This window comes from Chelonoidis abingdonii, chromosome 22 (genome assembly GCF_003597395.2).
Source record: "Chelonoidis abingdonii isolate Lonesome George chromosome 22, CheloAbing_2.0, whole genome shotgun sequence".
Lineage (NCBI taxonomy): Eukaryota > Metazoa > Chordata > Testudines > Testudinidae > Chelonoidis > Chelonoidis abingdonii.
In genome coordinates, this window is record NC_133790.1 from 25,361,011 (window position 1) to 25,388,917 (window position 27,907).

Consider the following 27,907-nt stretch of genomic DNA (forward strand, 5'->3'; position numbering starts at 1 on the left):
ACATGGACTGTCTCTTCTGCACTAACATGAAGAGTTACATTCCTGTCAGAATTTGAGCAGAAGACCAGACTTAACCTGCTCCTGTGAAAAGTGTTATGGAATAATTAATGATCACAAATGGTCAGGATCTTTTGCTTCACATTTCACTTGACAGACATTTCCCTCAACTCCGCAGAAAAATGAGACTGGTTAGTTTCACTTTTGTTTCTGATTAATTTCATTTCCCCATTCTCTAGCCCAAGAAAAATTTAACATTGAAAACTACCACCACAACAAACCTGTGTTCACAGAAGTTATAAAAAAAAGATTAAAAATAAAGTAGGCATACCATTATCTATCCATGTACAAAGGGATAAATCCTGGTTTACAGAAGGTCTCAGGAACCATCCAAAATCTTCATAAAATTTGAGGGTGTGCTAACCAAGAGTTTCCACCTAAGCTCCAGACAGCTGCAGTTAATTTCTTGAGGAGTTCCACAAGAACATCTCAAGAACACAGCTGTCATGGACCTTCACTCCTGCAGAGTTCACTTCCAAATCTTCAGCACTTAGGATCCCCACAGGACAACAGCCTGAAGTTCTCCTATGGAGTTTAGAAGTGCCACAAAAGTAGAGCCTCAGTCAGTAAATCTTGAGGGACATAACTCTGGCTTATCTGAAGTTTGGTTATCAGGAGTTTAAGCTAGGCTGAATGTGAAAAATGTTTAACTGTATATATACAAAACTAAATGTTGGGCCTAAACTATGTTGTCTCTGTCTCTTTACTAAACAAACTGTAGGAACCGCAGCCCACGCCGCTTCCCACTACCCCATTGGCCTGGGATGGTGAACCGCAGCCAGTGAGAGCCGCAATTGGCCGAACCTGCGGACACGGCAGGTAAACAAACCAGCCCGGCCAGCCAGGGTGCTTACCCTGGCGAGCCGCATGCCAAAGGTTGCCGACCCCTGCTGTAGCTTTTACCTTTCAAAAAGATATGAAATACACCAAACAAATTAATCAGAATATTGCCTGTGGGAGAGGAATGTGGAAGAAACGTGGGAGGAAAGAAGACTTACCTTTCCGGAGGAAGGCTATCAGTGTTGCTGCTGTGCCGTCTCTGCATTTTCCTTAACACCTTGAAACACAGCACACTCAACATTAACGTTGCAGATCAGCAATCCCCAGGGGGACTAGTAACAAAGGCCCAGAGGGTCAGAGAGCTGTGACACCCATTCACTCAGTGACATGGCTGGCAAAAATCACCTGCTTCTCTGAACAGTGGTTCAGGAGTGTATCAGTTTTTTTAGCACACTAGCAAAAAAAAACAAAACAAAACTCTTGAAAGGTTTTCTGCTGACATTTGGTAGCGCACAGAAATAGCTCTCCAGTCGGGGCAGGAAGGAGCCAGATCCCATTCTACAGCACCAGGAACAAAGTTGAAAGTCACATGGACTTTAGATGAGATGATCCGAGAAGTGACTCCAGGATACTGACAGCAACCCTAGATGTGACATACAAATTGGCTGTTTGCTATCTAGGAATAAGATCTTCTCCTCCTCCTCCTCTGAAGGAGTTTGCAGGGCAATGTGAAGCACACAGAGAGGGGAGAAAAAGTAATATTTTATGAAAAATGCAGTCACATAAGGACAACACAGTTTTATTTTTTGTTACATAGTGCATCCCCGGTAAATCACATAATTCACACTAGCAAGCTCTCCAGGCTTTTCTTAAATATGTGCATGTATGAAAGATCAGATCTTTTGGGCACTGTCAAGTTATTTAATAAACTAGGGTCTGGAGTAGGAGAAGAATAAGCACAGAGATTATAATAACTTGAAACCCTTGGCTACAGTAGCCTGTCACAGAATTGGGATGAGGTTTTATTTATTTTTTATTCTCTTTCCAGCAGCAATTTTGAGTCCATGAAACTATTTTTTTTAAATAATCATTCTGAAAGGAGAAACAAATGTGTCATCACCTTAATATCAGTGCCACACAGACATGAATGAGAAAGGCTAGCATTATTACCCCATTTTACTGCAGGGGAAACTGAGGCACTGAGCGGTTTGGGTTTTTTTGTTTTGTTTTTTTTTAAAGTGACCTGCCAAGGGTCAAATTGACAGTTTATAAGAAAGTTGGAAATAGAATCATTAAATACTTATTTCCAATCCTATGCAATCCTTCACTGAGATTTTTTTTCAACATCACTTAATTTAGTTGTTTTTTCTTAACTTTTCAAGGGTTCGTTATAGGTACACCTCTACCCTGATATAACGCTGTCCTCGGGAGCCAAAAAATCTTACCGCGTTATAGGTGAAACCGTATTATATCAAACTTGCTTTGATCCACCGGAGCGCGCAGCCCACCTGCATCTGGAGTACTGCTTTACTGCGTTATATCCGAATTCGTGTTATGTTGTGGTAGAGGTGTATATTAGTTACATATAGGATGGATCAAAATTTATGATTAAAAAAAATAAATCTATAAAAAAAATCAGATTTTTTAATTTAAATTAAATACAAGGTTTTGGTTTTGGTTTTTTTATAAATAAACCTATACATTTGAAACTGAGAACCTAAATTAAAACTTTTGGGCTTAATGTATCAGAAACATATAAATTTAATTAAAAAGTAACAGAACATGTTTGCTGTCAAGTTTTAAGGAAAGTCATGCCACTAAGCTGGTGGAAGTCACTGGCTAAACACCTGGAACCAGAGTTTATTGAAATGCTAATCAAGCTTTTGGGAGCAGTAGCCCCTTCTGCAGGTGCAGAGAGAATGTTTGGCCTTGCCTACACTGGCACTTTACAGCGCTGCAACTTTCTCGCTCAGGGGTGTGAAAAAACACCCCCCTGAGTGCAGCAAGTTACAGTGCTATAAAGCGCCAGTGTAAACGGTGCCCTAGCGCTGGGAGCGCGGCTCCCAGTGCTGCAAGCTAATCCCCACGGGGAGATGGAGTACCTGCAGTGCTGGGAGAGCTTTCTCCCAGCACTGGTACTGTGACCACACTCGCACTCTTCAAAGCACTGCTGCAGGAGCGCTCTCGCGGCAGCGCTGTACAGCTGCAAGTGTAGCCATGCTCTTTGTTTCAATTGTATAAACTGGTTCAGCTGAATGACTAGTTCATTCAGAGTTAAGAAACCAATTGGGAAGTTAAAAAAGCAGGAAAGCTTGTTTTCCTCTTCCAATCTCAAAATAAAAATTAGGTGTGTGTGTGAGAGAGAGAGAGAGAACTACTAGTTCTAAAATCTTGAAGGACATGGTAATCAGAAACAAATCAGTTCAGTGAACGAATTATAGACAATACTTCCTATGTTTAATAAAACAGTTTGTTTTAAATGCAAAACATGTTTTGATGAGCTTCTTGGTAAACTTCTTTTCTTATGTATCCAGCACACGTAAACGTAGTTTTTAGTTAATAAAAGAAAATTAAAATGCTGTTTATGTGCATTTTAACTGAATTTTCATCCAAATAGAGCTCACATAAATCACAAGTAAAAATGAATGATTAACTAGTAAATAAGACACGTGTTGTTTATCATTTTCTAACCTAATCAAAAATGTAAAAATTAAGAACCTGAATAAATGTAAGTTAAACTAAACAATTGCTTAAATAAATGTGTATAGACATTGTGTATCCTCCAGACTAGCAATAAGAAGCACCCCATTTAGTGTAAAGGCTATATTTAAGCTGCAAATCAACATGTTTTAATGGGAACCAACCAAGGAGAATGAACCTCTCTTTAGGAAAATAACTAGAAAGTATAAATGCAAAACTTGATTAAAATCTGTGATTTAAATCAAGATTTCCTGCTTGCTGACTTAAATCACAATTAAAATCTGTGACTTAAAACACTTCGATGTAACTCAATCCACCCTGGTAAACACATACCTTTATTCTGTAAGGATATACCGTAGTTGTTCTGGTGATATTTCCCAACTCTCCCTCAAATATCCTAAGGTGTTTGATGTGTAGCCTATACTTTGTGAGAAGCTATAGAAGAAAAAAGAAAAAAAAGATTTAACTTCAAAATCTTTCTGCTCATTTTGCCTATGTTGCCATATTCCTCATCCCTCATTCTTTATTCCTAAAGCCCCACATGGAAACAGAATAAACATTTATTTGGCAGAAAAGCAAAAGGCCATGCAAATTGTATCCTGGTCCTGCAACTTACCATACGTAAGCCGACGGATGCACATATAGGGAAGTCAGTGAAGCTAGGTGCAGGCAAAGGAGTCCACCTGTGCATTGTAAGATGCAGGAGTAGGATGAAAATAAATATTTTGCATGAACCTTTCCTCCCAAATCATTTCACAAAATTATAAGATATACATATCCACCTCCACCTCCCCACATATACATCCCAACACTGAAACATAGCCAGCTCAGAGGTGGAGCTAAGTGACAAACCAATGAGGAGAGAAGAGATATTTTGGCTAGAATACACAAGCAGATGCCTGTACTATTAAAGAGTACCACATGATTTTGATATCTGCAAAACCCAGAGAGGACCTTGGTTTTTAAAGCCTGATCCTGAAGATTACAGTCTACTGTGTGTGTCTTTGTCCTATACCTCAGAAGGATGAAGTGCTGGATAAGAGTCAATAGCAAGAAGAGGAATTAGAGCGAGAGAGAGAGAGTGGGGAAAACCACAAATTGCATAGGAACATGGCTGAAACTACATTATACAGAGCGTACACAGATGGGCTGACGGACTCATGAGCTCCAAGGAAGTAATTCCATTCAGGATCTTTGGTGACACTCTAACCACAAGCACTGTTCTGATTATAAACATCTTCTTTGTAATTCATGGCAGCCCTTTGATTAGATACATTTTTTAATCCAAGGTTGTGTTTTAGGATTCAGAATATATTATAAAAGATACCCCCCTCTGCCCTCTCCCCTGCAAATAAAATTGAAGCTGCAGTTACAGTGGCAATACTTAGCATTTTAACAACAATTTACTTTTTCTCCCCCCAGATACTGTGTAAATGTTAACCCATTCTTCCAACTCCCCTGCAAGCTACGTACACACTATTACCCCCATCTTACACATGGAGTGAGACAGAGAGAGATTAAGTGACTTGCCCAAGGCCTCAGTCTGATTTGTGCAAGCAGATTCCTGTGCCTATGCACAACCACGGAGCTCCATGTTATAGCAGAGATCTGCCCATGCAGGTCTGATCACAGGATGAGAGCAGAAGTGAGTGAGAGAACTCAGGAGTTCCTGACATCCCCCCTCCCCTCCCCAACAGCCCTGAGCTCAGTCTATAGGGGCTCCACTAGTTTGTGCTATGGGGTGACTATCCATCAATTTGTCTTTTCAAATGTTTTCCCCTAGCTAAACCAAGCATGGTCCTTCGCAAAGTGAATTCCTTTTAGATATCAGCCATAGTGGGGGCAGTGAAGAGAACCCCAAAGGGTTAGGAGCCACGATTGTCTAGGGATCCAATAGGACAGCTGATCTTTGGCCTTGTACACAGTATTAGAAACCTAAAGCCAGATACCATTGGAGTAAATGTCATTTCAAAAGACACCTAATTAGGGCTGTTAAACAAGTAAAAAAATTAACTGCACTGTTAAACAATAATAGAATACCATTTATTTAAATATTTTTGGATGTTTTCTACATTTTCAAATATATTGATTTCAATTACAACACAGAGTACAGTGTACAGTGCTCACTTTATATTTGTTTGATTACAAATATTTGCATTGTAAAAAAAGAAATAGTATATTTCAATTCACCTATTACAAGTACTGTAGTGCAATCTCTTTATAATGAAAGTTGAACTTACAAATGTAGAATTATGTACAAAAATAACTGCATTCAAAAATAAAACAATGTAAAGCTTTAGAATCTGCAAGTCCACTCTGGCCTACTTCAGCCAATTGCTAAGACAAACAAGTTTGTTTACATTTACGGGAGATACTGCTGACTGCTTCTTATTTATAATGTCACCTGAAAGTGAGAACAGGAGTTCACATGGCATTGTTGTAGTCAGCATCGCAAGATATTTTATGTGCCAGATGCACTAAAGATTCACATGCCCCTTCATGTTTCAGTCACCATTCCAGAAAACATGCATCCATGCTGATGACAGGTTCTGCTCAATAATGATCGGAAGCAGAGCAGACCGATGCATGTTCATTTTCATCATCTGTGTCAGATGTCACAAGCAGAAGGTTGATTTTCTTTTTTGGTGATTTGGGTTCTCTAGTTTCCGCATCGGAGTGTTGCTCTTTTAAGATGTCTGAAAGCATACTCCATACCTCATCCCTCTCAGATTTTGGAAGGCACTTCAGATTCTTAAACCTTGGGTTGAGTGTTGTTTTTATCCTTAGAAATCTCACATTGGTACCTTCTTTGCATTTTGTCAAATCTGCTGTGAAAGTGTTCTTAAAACAAACATGCGCTGGGTCATCATCCAAGACTGCTATAACATGAAATATATGGCAGAATGTGGATAAAACAGAACAGGAGACATGCAATTCTCCCCCAAAGAGTTGTCACAAATTTAATTAATGCATTATTTTTTAACATGCATCATTAGCATGGAATGGTGGCCAAAGCATGAAGGGGCATACAAATGTTTAGCATATCTGACATGTAAATACCTTGCACTGCTGGCTACAAAAAAGTGCCATGAGAATGCCTGTTCTCACTGTCAGTCAGCAGTATCTTCCGTAAATGTAAACTTGTTTGTCTTAGCAATGGGCTGAACAAGAAGTAGGACTGAGTGGATTTGTAGGCTCTAAAGTTTTGCATTGTTTTGTTTTGGAGTGCAGATATGTAATTAAAAAAATCTACATTTGTAAGTTATACTTTCATGGTAAAGAGCTTGCACTACAGTTCTTGCATGAGGTAAACTGAAAAATAGTATTTCTTTTGTTTATTATTTTTACAGTGCAAATATTTGTAATAAAAATAATATAAAGTGAGCACTGTACACTTTGTATTCTGTAAATCAATATATTGAAAATGTAGAAAATCATCACAAAATATTTAATCAATTTCAATTGGTACGCTACTGTTTAACAGTGTGATTAATCACAATTAATTTTTAATTGCAGTTAATTTTTTTGAGTTAATCGCATGAGTTAACTGCGATTAATCAACAGCCCTATACCTAACTTAAACACTGAATGATTGAGTTGTGTCTGGATTTGGCTATTCCACATCATGTTGTGACATATGGTAATTTTGCACCTGCAGTGCCATGTGCACACTAGCATTTAAATCAGGAAAAAACAAATCAGGCTACATACATCTTGCTAACAGAGGACTTTGGATGGTCAAAGATTGCACATTATTCAAGTGTTCACATCACAGGCAAAGAGTACCACACTAATTAGGTATAAGAACAAAATACTTATATTGGGTATAATAAGGGGTCATATTTCAAAAAGTAATGCTTTTATTTTTATTATTTGTATTTCAGCACTAACTAGAAGCCCCAGTCAAGGACTAAGACTTCATATTGTGCTAGGCGCTGTAGAAACAGAATAAAAAGCAGACATTCAAACCTTGTCTGTTTATCATGCAGACACACACATAGGCCTGCCCCTATGCATCACAGTACATTGCAATTTGAAGCTAACCTAACAAAGTTCAGGCTGCCGAGTGTTTGATTTGATATGGAATGACTGATATTTTCTCTGCCTGTGCTCAGATTTCCCCAGCTATTCTGAGATTTGAAAAAATGAAATTTACGATGAAAGAGATGGCTAAAGAATTGCATGGGGGGGGGGAAGAGAGGAATTTCCCTCTTCTTTTAACGGAGCAGCACAATAAAAACCGATACCACATAGTCACCATCCCATCATCCCTTTTACAAAGCAGTACAAAGAACACAGCACGTTACACAGGAAGAGGACAAACAGCACAGCGCTCCTTTACCTACCCTCACAATCCAGCCATCGCAGACTCCATCATCCAAACCCTGCCAAGCCAACTGCAAGAAACAAAACCACCCACGTGACGGGCGACTTCCGATTCCCCCACCTCTTCCAGGAGAGACACAAAGTAACTTCCTCCCTCCCGCTGCTCCCGGAGCCTATCAGGCGGGGGCAGCTGGCTACAGCGGATCATGTGCCGGGAGCGGGATTGGGGAGCGGAGCGGAAGCACTTAGCGGGTCTGTTTAGGTTCCTTTGCTGCAGGCAACAGTAGCAGGGTGTAGGAAGGGGTGAGTTGGCAGCGCATTTGCTTCAGATTCGGTGCTTCGTCATCAGCGACTAGGTTTTTGTTTGTTTTTTGATTGATCCTTTTCTGAGAAAGGAGGAGAGGTTATTTGCCCCTGATTTAGACAGGCCCAGGAGGCTGGGAGCCCCATATACCATCCTAGTATGCTGTTTTTAGGAGCATGCCATGGGGGGGAGTGGGGCTAGCAACAGAGGTATAGGTTGGCGTGATAGTTTCGTGTTTTCAGAGACTGGAGGGCATCTTGGCTTGGTGAAGGTGCCCTCTCTAGGCTAGGATCAGAGGGGTAGCTGTGTTAGTCTGGATCTGTAAAAGCAGCAAAGAGTCCTGTGGCACCTTATAGACTAACAGACGTATTGGAGCATGAGCTTTCCTGGGTGAATACCCTCTCTCTAGACTAGTGTGTTTTGTTAGATTTCCTCTACTTCATGCTAAATCGATATGTAAAGGTGGTCAGATGGACCTGACTGTAGCTGCAACTTCAGTTTGCTTTTTAAGGTTCTAGAGCCCTCCTGAAGTGTCTTCCCCCCTAAACAGCATTGCTTGAAAATTTACTCACACAGGAAAAGCTGTGGCTTTTTCTCTCTGTATTTAGTCCCAAACTCCTTGTTAGGATTTAAGCTATAGCTTCTATTTTTAAAGATTTTTTTTTTGTGCTCTTCCAGTTCCTCCAGAGACTTCTCAGGCTGGTTCTGTGTGCAGCTGATTAATGCACTCCTGGAAAAATTAGTTTACCTCTAGGGGTTCTCCCCCCCCCCCCCAAACGAGCAAGGGCAGTGGCTGAAGGAGAAATAAAAATCCAGGGAGAACCAGAACCTGGTGCAGCTAGTGCAACAAGGGGAAAAACCCACAATTCCAGAGCAGAGCAGTGTCAGTAAAGGTGTATATGGGAATGGTGCAGTTTGTGTCAATGGTGTGGCGCAGGCTGCTGCGGAAGCGTTGGGTCCTGGGTATTGTATTTGGACTCTCCCTCATCTATTTCCTTACCAGTACCTTCAAACAGGTCAGTATTGCTTTTCTTCTTTGTCTTCTTCCTCCACCCTGCCCCATTTCTCTGTAGGTCAAGGTCCAGCCCTACAAAAACACTTAATGCCAAAATATAGTTCTTATTACTGCTGGAAGGGCTCCCATTGTACGACTACAAATTGAATTAAGTACTGCACCTGGCGGTTGCTGCAGGTCTGTGAGACTAGAGAACATCCTCTACCGTGTGTAAACTTGCAACACATTGTGAGAGATTTAAAAAATGACTTCTCTTGATTTCTCTTGCAGGTTGTAAATTATTGATGGTGACCTAAAAATAATATGCTGAAATGCTAAGATTTTTTTTTTTTTTAAACCTGTGTTAATGATGGATCTCAAAATCTTATCCTAGGCACCTTTACTTCTGCCAGCATCATCAGTAAGATTTAAGGGTACTATTAGTTAGTTAGGAGCCTGAACCTGAGACTCTGTGTAAAATGAAAGTTTTACATCAGTAATATGCTGTAGCAACCTGTTCATGGGATCTAAAGGGCAAGTGGAAAGTTTTATGGGCTCAAAGTGTTCTCTTGTAATGTATGTTGTAAAATGCCGTCCCAAGCAGGATAACAGCATTGTACATGATGGACAAAAAGTGAAACCCACTGCTCCAAGCAAAGGCCCTAATTCCACATTAGGAGCCATGCAGGCAGAAGGGCCTACCTGTGTAAATCTGGTTGGAGGATTGGGACCTCAGTGAGCTGCAGAAAGAAAGCAAATATCATAAATGGTGAAAGCTAATGGGAGCTGAATAATTAACTCTGTTAGGTGACCTTGAAAGTCTCTATACGTGTAAATTCTTTTTTTTTTTTTTAAATGAACTAACCTTCTTTTATTAAAAGTCAGGACATTTTTTTCCCCGTTGTCAATGAGTTTTGTTAAAAATATCCCTGTAATTAGATCTTTGTTTAAAGAAAAATACAGAGTCCCAATGGTGAGATTTGTTCTAGGATTGTTACAATCTTAGGATAAGTCCAGCATGAGGCCTAGATTTCTTAACACCTGTACTTTCTTAAGCAGCACCCACATAAAGCCCTATTCTTTTTTCTTTGGAGCTGCTTTAAAGGTGCATGTGTAAGATGGTTTTCCAAAGGCAATCTTGAAATGTTTTAAGTGTCTGTCCATCCTTAAATGGACTTCACCTGGCTGTTCTTGAACTGCCTCTATCACATATCACCTCTTTATTTGAGGTGAGGTAGCAAAAGCAGCTTTGAATGTCTGACCTGTCTGGAGCCTTAGTAGATCTTGCAAGGGAGTGTGTTTTAGTGACTAGAACAGGGGGACTGGAAGTCTGGATTCTTGGTATCTGCCCTGTCTGCCCCACTGACTCCCTATATGACCTTGAGTAAATCAGTTAAGCTAAGCCAAATTTTTACAGGTGCCCAGTGATTTTGAGTGCGGAGGATCTGCAGGACCTGACTTTCAGAGGTGCTGAGAAACTGCAGCTCTTTTTGACCTAACTGGTCCATAGAAGGGCCACACCAAAGAAAATTAGGCCCTAAGTGTTTCAAGTTGGGCACACAAAGTTAGTGGATGCTTATGGAAAATGTAGGCTTTCAATGCTACCTGCCTCAGTTTCTCCCATCTTTAAACTTGGAATAACAATATTTAATAAACCTCTCCAGGAGTGAGTTGCAAGGTTTAATTCAAAGTGAACGTTGCCCAAGTGCTTTGGGATCCTTGAATGAAAGGTACTACAGAAAAGCTCATTTTATTGTTCTTAGTGTCCCTGGTTTGTAAGGAGAGCTGGTGGGGGATGGAAAGGAGAGAGCATTCTTTCTGTTGCTAGGAAGAGGATGAAACAACTTGTAATGTATATTACTTAGAGAAAGGAATGCTACTTTTATGGCCTGAAATAATGTCTGAGGTAGGATGTGTTAAATAGTCCTGCAATTAATATCTACAACACCCTTTATTTTTATGATGTTGGTTTAATGTTACATGCAGTATGTGGTAAACCACTGTCTCAGGCTGTTGGTGTGATATCTCTTATACATTAGTTTCTTGCAATTTCTTTCTGTCTTGGGAATTGCAACCATTAGAGTTCAGCTGAGAGAATGGAACACAGAGTTCAATAAGAAAAGGGAACTGTGTGTTAACTTGCATTGCTGTGTTTCGTTGCAGGAAGAGAGGACAGTACGTGATCGGAATCTTCTCCAAGTACAGGAACATGAGCCCATCATGTGGAAGGTGCAGTTCAGCCTGGGAAATAACAGTCAGCGGAGTAACCAGTGCAGAAATTCTGTCCAAGGGAAGCTATTCATTACGGATGAGCTGGGTAAGGCCACTGATAAGAGCCTTTCCTGCAAACCATAATGCTCAGCACTGTGTGTACCATCTGGACTTTGCTGGGACCCTCTAGCAGCAATTCCCTCCACTCTCGTGCATTCCCACTAGAGTAAATTCTTCTGTTGTAGAAATGTTGTCTGAGATGCTACTTCCTGGCAATAGAACACCGCCTTGAATTGAAGCAAGGGATGTTCAGTAATGGCTGTAGGTACATCTGGGGCGAATGCAACAACTGTCTTAACAGCACACCAGAGGGAGTAGCATACATTGCTGAACACCCTTCACTTCATCTGGAGACAGTGTTCTGTTATAGGGAAGTAGCATTTGAGACATTTCCCACAACAAAATAATTGACTCTAGTGGGAATGCACTAAAGTGGAGGGATTGCTACTTGAAATTTGAATGTAGCCAGGACAGTAAAAACTCCAGTTGTTTCACTTTTACGTATTTTTAAAAATACCGTGCTTGGAATTTTGGTTTGGTATTGATTTAGGGAAACGAGTAGAATGCTTTCAGCAGGATTCACTTTCTGCCACACTTAAATGGACCCATCCTATTTCTGAAGCTGACCCCATCCTGCCCTAGTTTCTGAGATCTGACAGGTTCATAATGTGAGAGGGCTTAGGCGTAGGCTACATTTCCACCCTAGTTCCTTTTCATGTTTTATTGTAATAAAACTCTAAGATCACTGGCCACCCGTCCTTATCAATGCCCATTTTAAAGTTGTTTGAATGTATCTAGCTGGTCTGCCCTTAATAGGAATGCAAAGGGCATATTTCAGAACTACATCCATTAGAGGTAAAATACATGCAGTTTTTCTTTTAAAGGTACACTACAAACATCTTTTTCCTTACTTTTGGCTTGTCTGAAAATGATTCACTGCTTGCTCAAATGCTCAACTAACTTCATTGTTTTATTATTGCAAATCTGTTTTTTAAGACACTTACAAGCACTATCATGCCAGAAACCCTACAGGGTGCCAGGAGCATAGGTGCAATGTCCCTCTAATTGCAACTTTATATTGTTTACTTTGCCTGGGGCTGCCATATGTTACATTTTTTGTAAGCTCATTGGAGCTGGGACCATCTTAGTTTGGTACAGTGCCTAGCACAGCGGGGTTCTAGACACCAAACCATACCATAATATAAATAATGTATTAGTCACACGTGCTTTGATATGGCCCAACAAATGGTACAGGCACCAATCCTGCAAACATTTAAATGTGTTTAACTTTAAGTATGTGAGTTGTCCCCTCAAAGGCAATGAAACTACACACTTTTAAAAAGTTAAATATGTACATAAGTGTCTGAAGGATTGTGGCCATAGAGTTGAAAGAATGAAAATTTTAAATCAACTTTGGTATGACTGGGAGTTTCCAGGATTTTTTTTTTTTTTTAAAAACATGTTTGCAAGAATAAAAGATGCAGAAATCAATGCTGTATTCCGATGACTCCCCTATTCACTTAGCATTTGTGTGTATGTGAAATGCGAATGCAGTGCTTTCAGTGTGAGAGACCAGTCTCCCCGTCTTATATTACTATTATTATTTAGATTGCAAAATCCTTACAAATGCGCTAATTACTTTCCAAACACCGAGGAAGACACAGTAAAAGCAAGAGAGTCTTGTACAAGCTTGCCCCCCAGACAGCTTTGCAATGCACCTTGCTCATGTTGTTCCAGCACTGGACTTTTCTTGACAAGAGATCATCAGTAATGCAAAAATTGTGTAGTAACTTTTGTGATGTACGCAAGTAGAGACTAAACTGAAATCTACTGCAGGGGTTCTCAACATTTTTCTTTCTGAGAACCCCCTTCCCCCCCCCAAACTCCACAGCCCACCTGTGTTGCAACAACTATATTTCTGCATATAAAAGCCAGGGCCAGTGTTAGGGGGTAGCAAGCAGGGTAGTTGCCTGGGGCCCCACACCACAGGGGCCCCTGCAAGCTACTTTGCTCAGGCTTCAGTATTAGCCCTGGGTGGTGGGACTAAGGGCCCAAGGTGTCAGCCCCATGCAATGGGGCTTTGGCTTTCTGCTGTGGGCCCCCAGTGAGTCTAATGCTAACCCTGATTGGCAGACCCCCCAAAGCCAGCTTGTGGCCCCCCACTGATCTACTGAACTCACTGTCACTTGTGAGTCAAGCTAGGATTTGAATTCCAGTCCCAAAGTTCCTAGTGTACATATTCCCTAAAACATTGAAGCGATGCAACTTCTTCAGAAAGCTTCATAATGAACCTACTCAGTTAAGATTCCTCCTAAGGGATGAGTCCGTTTTGTATATAGGGTGTATCTAGACTGTAATTGTGGGGTGTGATTGCAGCGCAAGCTGATATACCTAAAATAGCTTTAATTTACTAGTATGGGGCCTGAAGCACTAATGCTGCCTCAGTGTGAACTTCAGTGCAGGCTTGCCCCAGAAGTAATTACCCAGGATTTCAGTTGGATTTGTGCAGCTCTTGCTGCCACGGCTTGGCTACTCTGGTAGCCAAGCTAGCAAGATTAAAGCGAGTTTGCATATGTTGCATCAAGCGACAGTTGCTCCTACGGATTACTGCAATCACTAAATAGTATGTATAGGTGACAGGATTCGTTTTCAGATTGAGATGGGCAGTGATCTATCTGGAGAGGTATGGGGTGAAATTATTGTAACCACCCTTACTCATGCCCTCCAAAATAAAGCACTATGGCAAATTTGGAAGAGTGCAAGTTTTGAATGTATTTTAGTTCAATATATTTATCTACAAAGTATTGAGTTAGAGACAGACTGGCCGTAAGCTTCATTATTTCCAAATAGCATCTGCTGGGCCACCTGGTCATATCAGTCATCGGTGTACAGCAGCATTCCTCAAACTTGCCTGTTCTCAAATGATAGGGTCCTAATCTTGTGCATGCGGTCCTTATTATAGCCCCATTGCTTTCCGTGACCCTGCTCCAGTGGGAGGCCCAGCAGAGTGAATTCTGTAAGTTACTACTTTTTCCTCTGTTTTTTCAGGCTACATCTGTGAAAGGAATGACGTGTTGGTGAATGGATGTTGTAACGTCAACGTGCCTAGTGCGAAGCTCTATAGTTGTGACAGCTGCCTGCCCAATGGTTGTTGCAGCGTGTATGAGTACTGCGTTTCCTGCTGTCTGCAGCCCAACAAGGTGCATGGAGTGCCTCTTGTTTTTCAAGTTCTTATCCTGTTCAGCTGGCTGAACATCCTCAGATGCCAGCTGGCCAAGTGTGTGCACTCATTGTGAAGGGGGCTGGAAACAGGGAAAGCCTGCTAGGACCATGTAAGAAATTGTCTCACAATAACAGCTAGAGCTCTGTGGAGGATGGAAAGTCCATTTTGCAAGGGATTTTGAGATTTCTTGGTTCCAATTAAGAAAGAGAGCCGTAAATTTCAAAATTCTCTATGAAAGAAAATTTTTGAAAAACCTATTTGTAGCCATCCTCCCTCTGAGTCAGGGTGCCCCCTCTTGTCAGAGTTGGGCAGTCGATGTGTGGTCTACCTTACGGCCACACAATCACCCAGATATCATTTCAGGTCTCCAACAAGGAGGAATCAACACCCGCACTCAGCTGGTAGCCTTGGCCTCTTGGTGGCGAGGGGGTGGGGGGAAGAAGGGGACACAGCCCAATCTAGGGCTCTGGCTCTCTGTGTGTGGGCAAAGCACTTCAACAGTCTGTGGCCTGCTGCTTCCTGGCTGGGGCAAGTAGCAATAGGCTAGAGCTCTGGCCCACTTGGTATGGGCAGAGCAATTACAGTTTATAGCCCTCAGCCTCCTGGATGGAGCAAACAGCAACAGTTATCTATGTTGCCAGCCTTTTGGCCTAAAGGGTAGTGCACTGCCAGCCTTGCACACGGGGTCGGGGATAGGGGACTCAGGCCCACGCTGCTCCACCAGGTTCCAGCTCAGGGCCCTAGCAGTGGCAGGCAATCCCGCCACTGGGTTGGTGGGAAACATGTGGTTGCTGCCTCATCTCTTGGCAGCACAACTGGACCAAAATATTCTTCCCTGGGCTACTTCCTACCAGTTCCTGCTGTCGCTACTCCATCGCTGCTGGGACCTGGGTCTCCATCTCTCAGTCATAGAATCATAGAATATTAGGATTGGAAGAGACCTCAGGAGGTCACCTAGTCCAACCCCCTGCTCAAAACAGGACCAACTCTCATTTTCAACTATCTTTTATGGTCCTTGAGTATTGGCATTGCAGCACTTCCCTACATTCCATTAAGCAGGCACAATCCAAAGCTACTTTGAATTTTATTATTTAAAAAATGGAGCACTGAGAAAGCATGGCTAATAAACCTTTCAAAAAACAGTGTAAGAAGAACAGTTTGGTGAAATTGTTCTGCTGTAACCTTAATTGTCAAGCTCTCAATGTATGCTAACAAAGAAATCCACTTTTCTCTATTCCCCTTCTGTAACTAACTTACGCAGGTGCTTATTATGTCTGCCTCTTTCAGCAACTTCTCCTGGAGCGTTTCCTGAACCGGGCAGCTATTGCTTTCCAGAACCTCTTCATGGCAGTGGAAGATCACTTTGAGTTGTGCTTGGCCAAGTGCAGGACTTCATCACAGGTCAGATGCTGCGGCATGTGAAGTGGAGGAGGGAAGGGAGGTGCCAGAAATATCGGAGAAGGTGGTGTTGATGCTATGAATGTAGAAGCTTGTCTTCACTACGAGGAGATCAACACTGCTGCAATCGATGCAGCAGGGGTCGATTTAGCGGGTCTAGTGAAGACTCACTAAATCGACGGCAGTGCACTTTCCAGTTGACCCCGGTACTCCACCTCTCTGAGAAGAGTAAGGGAAGTCGACCGAAGAGTGTGTCTCATCGACACAGTGCAGCGAAGACACTGTGGTAAGTCGACCTAAGCTACATCGACTCCAGCTATGTTGTTCATGTAGCTGAAGTAGTGTAACTTAGGTCGACTTACCACGGTAATGAAGGGAAGCCCTATATTTCTTATATGTGCATGTTTGAGTTTGATTAGAATGTGTGCATGGGAACTTGAGTAGTCTGACTTCAGCCTGCTTGGGTATTTCCTCTAAAGGAGCTTCTGGCTACTGTTCAGCGACCATGTATTGTAATGTTGCAACTAATTTTTTTTTTTTTTTAGCTCTGCTCCCTAGATACTATGATGGTGTGTCTGTGAAACAGCCTTTGCCATATAAACATCACTGCTATCTGCCCTTTGTGGGAGAGGAATGAGGTCCTTTACACTGGAGAGCTGCTTTTTAATAGCATGTGTTGTTCCTAAGGGCTTTTCCCTCTCTTCCCAACAGAGCGTGCAGCACGAAAACACCTACAGAGACCCCATTGCAAAGTACTGCTATGGCGAGTATCCCCCTGAGCTCCTGCCTATTTGAAAGCTGCATAATCTGAACTAACATGGGGAAAACAAACTGAGGATCGGAGTCTGGAACTGCAAGACAAGAGCTGCTTGTACAAAAGCTTAAATTCTCATCTTGAGATTTCCAAAGACAAACAGAGTGATTTGCAGTCTAAGCTTGGGACTTATTTCTTGGGAAAATCTCTCCTATTTAGACTGAAGAACATGACAGACCTGCCGTGGACGGGTGGGAGGGAATCCTTTGAATGGTTAATCTAATTGAAGAGTTACCGTTTAGGATACACACAATGGATTTAGTCTGTAGATCAGCATAGAAAAGGGCATAATACAGCCGTTCATCTGTACATAGAAGTTAAATTATATTCCCAAAGAACATGGACTTTAGACCAACTGCTGTAGATATGAAGAGGGATTTTTTTTGTGCTTAAAAGGTAAAGAATGCCTATGGAGCTTATCTCCTTCGGCATCCACGGTGCAGACTTTATATGTAACTATGAATTATTTATTGGGTTTATATGGAATAGCTGAAAGTATTGATGTTTCTTGTAGCCATTGACTGACTCCTTCCAATCCATAGATTATCCTGGAGAAAGGTCATCCTTCATTTTGACCAAAATAACTCATCTCTCTCTTCTGGCAGGGTTTTTTGTTTGTTTGTTTGTTTGTTTTTTACTGGGGCCCATCCCCATAGTCTTTATGTGCCTGCCAGTTTAAACTGGCATAGCAAAGTCGCCTCTGGAATTCTTGGAGCTTTCAGTTCCCATAACATGAGAGAGAAAGTAGAGCTCTGCATGGGCTGGGGTGTTTTGTGAGTGGATGCATATGCCATCCTAGTTAGAAAAGCTTAACTAAAGAGAGTCTCACAGGGTAACCTGTAAGTCATCCAACTCTTGATTATTCAGATCTTGCCTGAAGTACTGAGGCTTCTGCTGCTTGTACTGCACATCAGCATGGCTCCAAAATGCTTCGCTCCTGGTTGTGCAGGGGCAGGAAGCAAAAGGACTGAGGTGTTTTGGGATCCTGATTTTAATGAGATCCTGATGTAGTAAGTAATTAGACTAAAATGTCAGGCTCTAGCCCTCCTCAGAAGTTAGATTAGTGGCCAGTTTTGCAGTAGTTCTATTAACAGCTTATTAATGACATTCCAGCATGGGGTTCTGACCTGGCTGCTCGGAGGACTCTCTAGTTTGAGATTTCAATCTAATTAGCGTGCTAATTGAACATAGTGTTGATTTCCCCCTGCAGTTTTCTATCACTCTTGAAGGCTGCAGTTTAAATCTTTCCTTCTGATGCCTCTGTGAGGCCAGTCTGAAAGAAGAGAGTTGGGAGAAATGTTTTTCCCGTACTTCTAAATGCTGAGAGAATTTATGTTTCCTGAAAGTCAGACTCCTAGCACTGAGCCAAACGAGGCAGTTCTGGTGTATACAGCACCTCCTATTCTCTTCCACTCTTACCTCTACCATATCTCTGTAGCTTGTGTGTTGCCATGGTTCTGACTTTGTGCTCATGTATGTATATCAGTACCTCTTATTCCTCCCTTGGGATAAAGCAGTTTACCCAAGTAAGAAATTAGAATAATGTGGCCAGTATTCTATGACATCCCTTTGTTAAAATATTCTTTATCCCATTGCAGGTTGTTCTGTTGTGCTTATAGTTAAACTGCATGTGGCAAAAGCTAGAATTAAAAAGTTACCAGCCATCTCTGATACGTGAAATTGTGAAAACTCACTTGCATTTTTTCCTCATCCTTTCCCAAAAGTTTTCAAATGAGATAAGGTCTCAGAAAATAAAATGTCCCTGCCAGCAAGTCCTATAGAAAGTCTTAAAAACTTGAATCTCATGGAGCTGTGACAGCAGAATTTTATCCGGTCACCATCCTTTCTCCCATTTGCTGCCCTCTTATGGCAACTTGCAGGAAAAAACATCATTGTACATAAAGTTGTATGTATATGCTTTTTGGTGGGCTTGGAGAAGCATGGTACTTCAGCATGGCAGCTGCCTGCTGATGGGCAGATATAGCTGGACCAATAAACCTATACTGGCAGAACTCCTAGTGGAGATGCAGCTTATACTGGCAAAAGGGCTGTGTTGCCAGTATAACTGCATCTATAACTAAAACTTAAGTTGACCTGGCTATGTTACTCAGAGATGTGAAAAATTCACACCCTGAGAGAGGTATTTAAGCCAACCTAACCCCCATAGTAGACAGGTAGGATGACAGAAGCATTCTTCCATTGACCCAACTACTGCCTTTTGTGGGGGGTGGTTTTACTACAGTGATGGAACAATTCCTTCCATCACTGTAGCAAGTGTCTGCCCTACAGTGCTAGAGCTGCAGCACTGTAGTTGTGCTGGTAACATCTGTTGTGTATACATCGCCTCAGGCTTTTGCCTACATAGCTGTGTTGGTTGGGAGTGTGAAAAAATCACACCCCTTATCATCATAGCTATGCCAGCAAACAAACGTAGACCAGGACTTTGAGATTTAATGGAGCGTGAAGTCTAAGGTGATACCCTCTTTGACACTAAGAAGATCACATTGGCTGTCTGGCGCTTTTGTCCCTGTGCCATCCTGAGCCTGTCTTATTCAGAGAAGACTGTCAGATTTGTCTAACACCTTGTCTATGCTGAGCTGTATTTTAACACTTCTCACAAGTGCACAACTACTCCGGTATAGCTCTAGTACAATGCAGCAGCACCAGCCACTGGCATTTTTTTCTTCTGCTTCTTCCTATTTGGATTGAGTTTTTAGGTTAAACAATATGGTAGTAAAACACTCTAATGCTTTGTCTACACTAGACCCCCTGTCATTGATATCGCTGGTAGAATGGCGGTGGTAGGAAATTGTAAGAAAAGCTCAGCCTGTACAACCATAGGGCAATTTCTTGTCTCCCGTCTAGACTAGTGAAATAACACATTTCTCAACTCCACATAACTGGCCATTGTCAATTCTGGGGGTACCGTGTCCAGCTCATGCTTCTGTAAAGGTATCTAAATCTTGGGTCTGCTAGGGGCAAAAGGGTATGTAAAAGGTTAGCTAATGTGTTTTAAAACCTCACTTGTTTTCCTAGTCTCTTTGTGCCCTTGTACTACAATGTAGATGTAGCAAAACAATAAATCCAGATAATGCAATAGGGTGAGAAGTGACAGTGAAGGTAAATATATTATAATTAAGAAAAGGAGGTGCAGGCAAACAGGAAACCATATTTTTTTCCATTCCATAAAGAGACATAACATGTTTCTCTTAATGGTCTGAAAAAGGCAAAGTTTGAGAGCTAGCCTATAGAAACTTATTCTCCTTTGGGAAATCTGATTGTTGAGGTAGCTGAGTGCCAACAGGAGATTCCAGAAACTTACCCTTCCTCTTTTTGAAGTATCAACTTATTACCATGCGACTATAAATTTATATGTTGGTTATGAAAGTGACAGCCCCATTATATGAGATCTAGTGACTCTACCTGACAAATCAATCAGCTAAGCAGAGTTAAGATTCCTGGAAAATTTGTCCTGTGCTTAGAAGAGCTTGTGCATGATTCCTTTCCTGCAAATCCTCAGCTAGTGATGACTGGGAAACGGGTTCTGTGCAAACTCCTGCGCAGGGACCAGGGCTGAAGCGTGGAACCTTTTCTGTTTTTCCTGAGCTTAATGGAGTGTAAGTGTGAATGGGCAAACACAGAGTCTGGCTTGGGACCCTCACTGAACATTTGATGACCATGGCTTTAACATTCTAGCTTCTCTGTCTCACTGAGTCTCTTAGGTATTTTGACTGTATTACAGTGAAAATTTATCACTCCACTTCCCTTATTGATACATTTTTAGGCTCTGGACCCTTGCAATTGTTAACATGTGGTCATAGGATTAAAGAATTGTAAAGCTGTGACTATACAGCACTAGATACAGCAACTGCTAATTAATATCCTTTTACTTCTGACAACCTTCTACCCTCTCTTTGCTTTCCCTCTTCATGTTGTTGACTCTGAGCTTTTTCTGTACTTAGCTCATGGATTTGTTTGGCGGTGGGCTAATTGTGTTGCTCCTTCAGTTCCAGTCTAATTGTGCCAATTCCCTATATCAAATTTGCATGCAGGATTGATACTTTTTCTCCAATCTTGGCAAATTGAGGGGAGAAGAATCCTTTCTCCCCTAATGAGTAACCTCCAAGGGGTTAATGAATTTAGTAAATTGTGGGAGTCTTAAAAAACGGCCCTGTGCATTCCCATTATATCAGTGGGAAACTACTGTAGGCAGTGAAAAAGAAAGGGAAAAAACCAGAACCATAGCCTCATCTGCTGGGGATGAAAGGAAAACAGAAGGCAAAATGGTGTTGGTTTCTGTCTCTTATTACTAAGGATTCCCAACCATGCACGTCTGGCTTTTAGCAACTTGCACTCTATATACAATATTGTGTTTTCTAACATTGCATTAGTCTGACTCTCACGTGGCAGCTAGTGTAGTTTTTAAACCACAGCTTCAGCTAGCTTGGAAATACTAATTTTTGCAGGGATGACTAAAATGGCTTTAGAATGAAAGATGCTTGCAGTAGCTTGGATATCTCTTATCTGTGGTGCAAACTGCCATATGAAGGTTGCAAAGGGGAGAAGAGTGGGAAATGTGGTGCACTTTCTCCCTGGCCGTTGAGAGCCTGCTGTTTGCAAAAGAAGGTCAGATAGCAAGCACTACGTGGTTTGAGAAAGCAGAATTTCTTGTGTACGGGGAAGACCACACCTTACTGTTACAGATGGGACTGAGCAGCAGAAAGGGGATCCAAAGTATGTGATGCACATAGCTGAGACTGCAGATAGCTAATTGTAGAGACAGACCATATCTGATCTTCTGCCAGTTTTGTGGGAGTTTCAAATTGGACCCAGCTCTCCTTGCATACAATAAATATTTTCTACCACAATGTACAGTCAGTGTGACCAGCAGATAGAGCACTGAAGTGAGAGCCAAGGGACCTGCGTTTTATTTCTCACCCTGTCACTGATCTGCTGTGTCACCCTGGGTAAGTCACTTCGTCTGTTTCCCTTCTCCCTTTTATGTCCCTTGTCTATTTAGATTGTAAACTCTTTAGGGCAAGGACTCCATGTATGTACGGTGCCTAGTACTACTGGCCTTGATCTCAGATGCGGCTCTTGGTATTATTTTAATACAAATTATACCTAGCTCTTGTATAGCTTTATAAGTAGAAAGTGCAACATTCTGATAAGGGAGCGTATAACTGCATGGGTAGCCAAAACTACTCTGCAAATAAGCAGTCCTGATCCAAACCCAGCATGAAAAATGAAGCTTCCAACTGTGTAGACTGCCACTCTGTATGGATGTTGGAGAATTACATGCTATCTCAAATGTATTAATGTGTCCAAATCACACTTTCAGGGCCCCTTTGTAGTAATTTACAGGGCTCTGTCATCCCAGCAAGCAAACTCCTTCATACTTGGATGGACAGTTCATTGTTTACATAATATATAAACTTGAAATCACAGTATCTTTTAAAAAAAAATCCATGGCAGTTATGAGTAATCAACTTCAACGTACCTCTTATTTTCTCCGCCTCCTCTTTACTTTGATCAATCTTTGTTGAGATCAGCTGCCAGGGAGACAGGCTGAGGCTAACACCAATGTAACACTGTTGATCAGCCAACAGAGGTTACTGTAAGACTTAAGTAGCAGTTGATATTCTCCCATTTAAGATGAAGTCTGACACATGTCCCTTGGAGCTATTGAGACAAAACTTCACTTGTCAAAAAACAGGAACACTTTCTGAGTGCAGGGGACAAAGGTGATCAATGTTCCTCAAGGAAATGTGCAATTTCTCCTGTATTGCCAACTCTTGTTCTTCAACAGTAGTGTAGTCAACAGGCAAACAAACCCAAAAAAGTTAAGGCTGCTTGCGTTTTTAATATTTCACCCACATGCTTAGATGTTGTCATACATAGGGAGTTAGCTAGGGAAGTCACTGGTTTGAGGCAGCTTAATTCACAACCACTGTCATAAAGAAAAGTACCTGACCCTGGCAGAAACAAGAATATCGCACTACATAGCAAACTGCCAACTGCTCAGTAATGACAAATGGATCCCTGCGATCAAGCCCCAGACAGACAATGAGTAACCTTGAGGCGATCTTACTTATTTCTGACAGATGACTGCCAGTAGAACCGTCTCTCAGGGCTTGTCATGCCCACAAAGTCTCCTTGACTTGACCTGTGTGCACACTGCAACGTGGAGGCAGCAGTGAGGCAGCTGGTACATGCCAGTGAGATGCACCAGCAAGAGTCCCGCCCCCAGCTCCTGTTCTGACCAATGATGGTCAAGTGTTGGTGGCAGCCTTCCCGCCTTTGCTCTTTCCCCCACTCTGTCACTGGGGGTGGGCTACTGAGACCTGCTCCCCCTCTCCAGGAGCCTCATGGAGAAGGGGCAGCCAGCCTCAGAGAGCGGGAACGCCACTGAGAAAACTCTCTCCTGCCCTAGTGCAAAGACAAAGGCGGGGGAGGGGACAACCACTCAGCTGCCCTTTCCACACAACCAGGTGGGGCAGCAAGGGAGAGTGGAGACGTACTCAGTGCTCCCCAGCCCTGGACCCAGGCAGCTCCAGGAGAAGGGTGACACTCTGGTATCTGAGAAAAGCAGCTGCTAGGAGAGGACGAGAGAGCAGAGCCCCCCTCAGCCACCACCTGCCTCAGGAGAGTTGGTGAGTTCTGAGCGTTCGAGTCCCCTCTACTCGCTTGTGCATCTGTTTACTCAGGGCTCAGACTGGCAAAAGGAGACGTCAGAGATGCGGCCTCTTCTGTGTCATGGTTGCCCAAGGCCTTGTCTAGTTTAGTTAAACTGGTGCAAACCCCGGCAGAGGGGCCAGTTTAAACCTGCTCCTAATGGAGTTTAAGCTAAACCCCAATAAGCTCTGTTTTAACTGAAACAAGCGGGCACACAGAGGGCCTTGTGCAGCTGTGTAATTAAAGTGGTTTAAAATCACACCTTTAAAGAGGTGCAACTCTGAGCCTAGGCAAGCCCTGTTAGGTCCTCTCCTCCTCCAGAATGCTGGAGTGCTGTGCCTCTGCGCCTACTCTTTCCATTCCTTCACTTCCTTCAGTGTCTTACACTCACCATTTCCATTGTGTCCTTTCCGTTCTCTAGCTTCTCTGCCTTTCCTTCAGGCCCATTACCACTCCCCACCCCAACTATCAGGTATTTCCTCTACTGTTAGAGGATTGAAGCAGGAGAGGGTGCTCTGACTGCACGAGGGGAGCTCTGCTCTTCCAGGACAGGGGAAGGATGGAGGGCTTTCTTCTGCTTTTGAGATGGGGAGCTGGGCTGCACCTTCTTTCTCTTTGCTTTAAGCTCCTCCCACCATTGCTCTTAGATCTGGTGTGTCAGGCAGTATACGCCAGCACTAAAAGCACAGTGCTTTTGAACTGGCTTCCTCCACTCACCTATGTTTTGAGGATGGGATGCAAAAGCATCATGTTGTTGTATTGACAGAACGTGCCAGCACCCAGACAGTCTACAGTATTTTCAGGCAAGCAGCAGCTCAGCTGCCAGTGCTTTGAGGTAGAATGGGATGCAGAATGTGGATCTTAGTGTTTGTACTTCTGTAGACCCTGGGAGCCCCTCAGCCCTGTACAGGCATACAACAAAAAGATGGACCCTGCCCCAAAGGGTTGATACTTTTTTTTTTCCAGGGGCAACAGGTGCTATCCTTTCTGCATCTTACTGAGGACCTCTAGATAGCTAAAGAAAGAGAAGTGGTACTGGTTATGAGATACTAGCTCAATGCCAACATGGTTTATTGTAAGACGTTTGTTTGCAAAGAGAAGACGACATGGGAGAGGGGCAAAGCACAGTGTGGGCTCAGTAGCTCCTCTCGACACTTGACTATTTCAGTATTTTTTTCAATGGCGAAGGACTCAGTATGAGACACGAACTAAGTCCTTGCAAATGATCAGTTGAAAAGATCTTTTGGTATTAGAGCTTTACAAACAATTAACTGATTCTGTAGGGCTAATAGGAATAAATTAAATTGTCACTCAGTAAGAAGATAGCTGGAACACACACCAAGAGCAGATCTGTTAAATAAGCTGTCACTTACACAGAGTCACTTTTCTGACCCTAATAATAGGTCTTTGGGTCCTACAAGTCAAAAAAATGACCTGATGGGTCAAATTTGTTTAAGGGCAAATCCCGACAACAGGATTTAGGCCAAATTCCTTTGAAAGTTAATGAGTGTTTTGGTTGGGGGAGGGGGTGAAGGCTTTAGACTGAATTGGGATTCACCCTGGCATCATTTTCAGCTTGATCTCATTTCAAACAGCTGGGAGATTCTTTCCTGAAAACTAAGGTTTGTGCTAGAAACTCTGCAAGGGACTAGGCCATTAAAACAAACTAAGCTATTTGTGAAGACAAGAGGAAATGTTTTTGATGTCAGCCCTGCCACATCAAGGTTAGAGGGGGAAGGTGACTGGCTGGTAGTCACTTAATCAGACGGAGATGCTGATTTTCAGGTAACCCAGTCAGGGTGAGGTTTGCATGCTCTGTTGCTTTTAACAGCCACATAATGAATATGCTTTCCAAAATTCTTGTTTCTTGTGGCGGGAGTGGCAGTGGCAGCAGCACGTGATCTGTGTCACTGTCAAAAAGAAAGTGAGATGTAGTTAATACAGAGCTGCACAACAAAGAAATATTGATCAGTTCTCCCCATGCTATGCTTGAGTATCTGCAGTGACAATGGATAGTGCAGCAAATAGGGATGGCAGAACAAAAAACATTGTGTTCCAAGGTCAAGGACATGATGGGGCAGGACATGTAGCTCCGGTGCTGAGCAGCACCAGTGTGGAAACAATTCAACTCCCACTCTCAAGCATTCCCCCCAGGACACTAAATCCAAGTGAACTGACAGACACCTTGTTCATGTCATGAATGTGTCTCAGATGTAGCAGCGATAGTGTTAAAATCAGAGGCTCATTAAAGACAAGCTAGAGCAGATTGGCTTCTCCAAAGAGTCCTCACATCTGGTGACTCCAGACACTAAAACAAAATCAAGTAGTTTATGCTTTGGTGAGTCCAGGTCAGGTATATTTTGTGTAAGACATTAAGCAGTTTTAGGAGTTACCAGAGCACTTCAAAGGGAGTTGTGCTGTGTCACACTGCACTGTCTACAGTGGTTATATTTTGGCTTGAATGGACTATTACATATTTTGACAGGATGTTTCATTCTAAGATATGTGGTTTCTTTATGGAATTTTTAAATTATCTTTTTTAAAAGAAAAACAAAACAAAAAAACCTTAGATGCTAGTTGTTACATAATCAAAATGAAATGACTGCTAAAGTTAACTTCAACTTGACTGTAAATTTAAGAAACACAAGTTGAGTCAAAGGCATCCAGAATCTTGGATTCTTTGGTTGGAATTTTTATGATCTACATAAATTTAAAAATTATGCTTCTAAGTTCATATTTAGCTATTTAAATAAGTGCCCTCATTTATTTTCCCTCAGCAGTTCCCATTACATTCAATGGGTGCTCAGCACTTCTGAAAAATGAGGACATATTTATTTAGGAGCCTAACTTTAGGGTTTGATTTTATGGCTGTGATTTTTAACAATAAAGTAGCCTACAGTCATCACATGAGATCATAGCTGTTAGTTAATAAAAATCTTGGACAAAGGGCCCCCTAAGCTGTCTGCAAGTGCAACACATCTAACTGTTCATTCCAGTCAATTTCACATAACAATGGATGCATTATTTTTGGTTTTATGCTGTAGGGAAGAAGTCGTATGCTAATGGATCTGCTAACTTCCCTCAAATCTTTCCCACCCTAGTTGATGGAAAGTTCTTTCCATCTAGTTCTAGATGCAAAACTCTATTATGTAAAGTAACAGAGCTGCAGTGGTAATGTGGTTCCCTCCTACTTCCCACCCCATTGTTGTCCCCCCTGCGCCTACAACTCTCTCTCTACTGTTAGCTTTGGCCTGTTCTACACTTAAACCATAATTGACCTAGCTGTGTTGCTCAGGGCTATGAAGAATTTTGCACCGAGTTCTGTAGTTAAGTTGAACTGACCTTCACTGTAGACAGGACTGAGTACAGTGGAATTTAAGGAGTCTTCTGTTGACCTAGTTATCACCTCACGGGGAGATGGATTAACTACATTGAAGGAAAAAACACCTTTTGTTGACATAGCATGGATGTTTCCTGTGGCAGCGCAGCTACAGCGTAGACATAGCCTTTGTCACAACATCCCTTTGTAATTCCTCATTATCTTCCCTGAATTATCTTTAAAGGTCCAATCTTGTAAACTCTCTATTTCTAGTGACTTTAGTGGGAGTTGAGACTGCTGAGTATTCTTGCTGACTGCATCCTATCCTATGACTAGTGTCATTGTCCTTCATAGCTATGCTAATGCAGTACTTTACTGTCCCTTATAATCCTTTATTATTGCACACTGAAGCATGATCTTCAACCTCACTCCATCATTTTGCCACTGACACCTGTTTTGCCATCCTCGATGTAATCTATCAGTGTTGTCAGTGTCATCATCCTGAACAGTATTTATTGCAACATACTTTCGTCTCATTGCTATGATTATGTGAGCTTCAGTGATTGTACTACATCTATCACCTCATTACTGAAATAAAGTTAATGTTAATGGGAGTCATGCGGCTAACCTCCTGCTCACCGTGCTGGAAATTTATTCTCATGATGAAAAGGAGATGCATATGGATTCATTTAAAATTGAGCCAGCCATTCAGTTAATCCAGAGTTAAATCATCTTTTATATGTATAGAGTGCTTGTCATGCAGAAGGCCTCAAAGCACTTTATAAACTTTACAACATGAAGGAGGAAGTTGCTGGTAAAACAATGCAGAAAATCTGAGTTTTAGTTTCTGTTCTACCCCGGGTCGGCTCTAGGTTTTTTGCCACTCCAAGCAAAAAAAATGTTGGCTGCCCCCCACCCCAGCCCTGGGCTCTTGCCCCCTGCACCAGTGCCCTCCCCCACCCACACCCCCTGTCGCCTCAGCCCTGAACTTGCTGCCCCAGCCCTGGACTCCCCACCCCACCCGCTGCACCCCCTGCCGCCCCAGC

At 42.2% G+C, this 27,907-nt stretch overlaps 2 protein-coding genes across 6 annotated transcripts in view; one reads left to right on the forward strand and one right to left on the reverse strand.

Annotated features, from left to right (window-relative positions):
- Positions 1-7,938, reverse strand: part of RNFT2 (ring finger protein, transmembrane 2) — a 39,268-nt gene extending 31,330 nt beyond the window's left edge. The window contains exons 1-3 of one of the 4 annotated variants that reach the window (XM_032800019.2): positions 7,884-7,938; positions 3,871-3,972; positions 1,056-1,543 (exon numbers count right to left, since the gene is read on the reverse strand). In XM_032800019.2, the coding sequence (XP_032655910.1) occupies positions 1,056-1,138 (83 nt within the window). In that variant the 5' untranslated portion in view covers positions 1,139-1,543; positions 3,871-3,972; positions 7,884-7,938. Of the gene's footprint in view, positions 1-1,055; positions 1,544-3,870; positions 3,973-7,883 lie in introns of those variants that run through there. The other 3 variants (XM_032800020.2, XM_032800017.2, XM_075059998.1) reach the window with 3 other exon arrangements.
- Positions 7,939-7,973: 35 nt separating this feature from the next.
- On the forward strand, positions 7,974-18,547 carry SPRING1 (SREBF pathway regulator in golgi 1). Of its 2 annotated transcripts, XM_032800024.2 has the most exons (6): positions 8,028-8,166; positions 8,846-9,183; positions 11,325-11,478; positions 14,481-14,632; positions 15,943-16,056; positions 16,765-18,547. In XM_032800024.2, exons 2-6 carry the CDS (start codon positions 9,067-9,069, stop codon positions 16,846-16,848), a joined length of 621 nt encoding a protein of 206 aa, XP_032655915.1. In that variant the 5' UTR covers positions 8,028-8,166; positions 8,846-9,066; the 3' UTR covers positions 16,849-18,547. The 2 variants fall into 2 exon arrangements, with proteins under 2 accessions (XP_032655914.1, XP_032655915.1); XM_032800023.2 differs by having other exon boundaries at positions 7,974-9,183.
- Positions 18,548-27,907: the final 9,360 nt, after the last annotated feature.

Bases quoted from the DNA above. Each gene is read 5' to 3' on its own strand.
- SPRING1 (XM_032800023.2), top strand. From the start codon at position 9,067: ATGGGAATGGTGCAGTTTGTGTCAATGGTGTGGCGCAGGCTGCTGCGG. The intron at 11,479-14,480 runs GTAAGGCCACTG...CTGTTTTTTCAG, and splicing joins ATTCATTACGGATGAGCTGG to GCTACATCTGTGAAAGGAAT. The intron at 16,057-16,764 runs GTCAGATGCTGC...TCTTCCCAACAG, and splicing joins AGTGCAGGACTTCATCACAG to AGCGTGCAGCACGAAAACAC.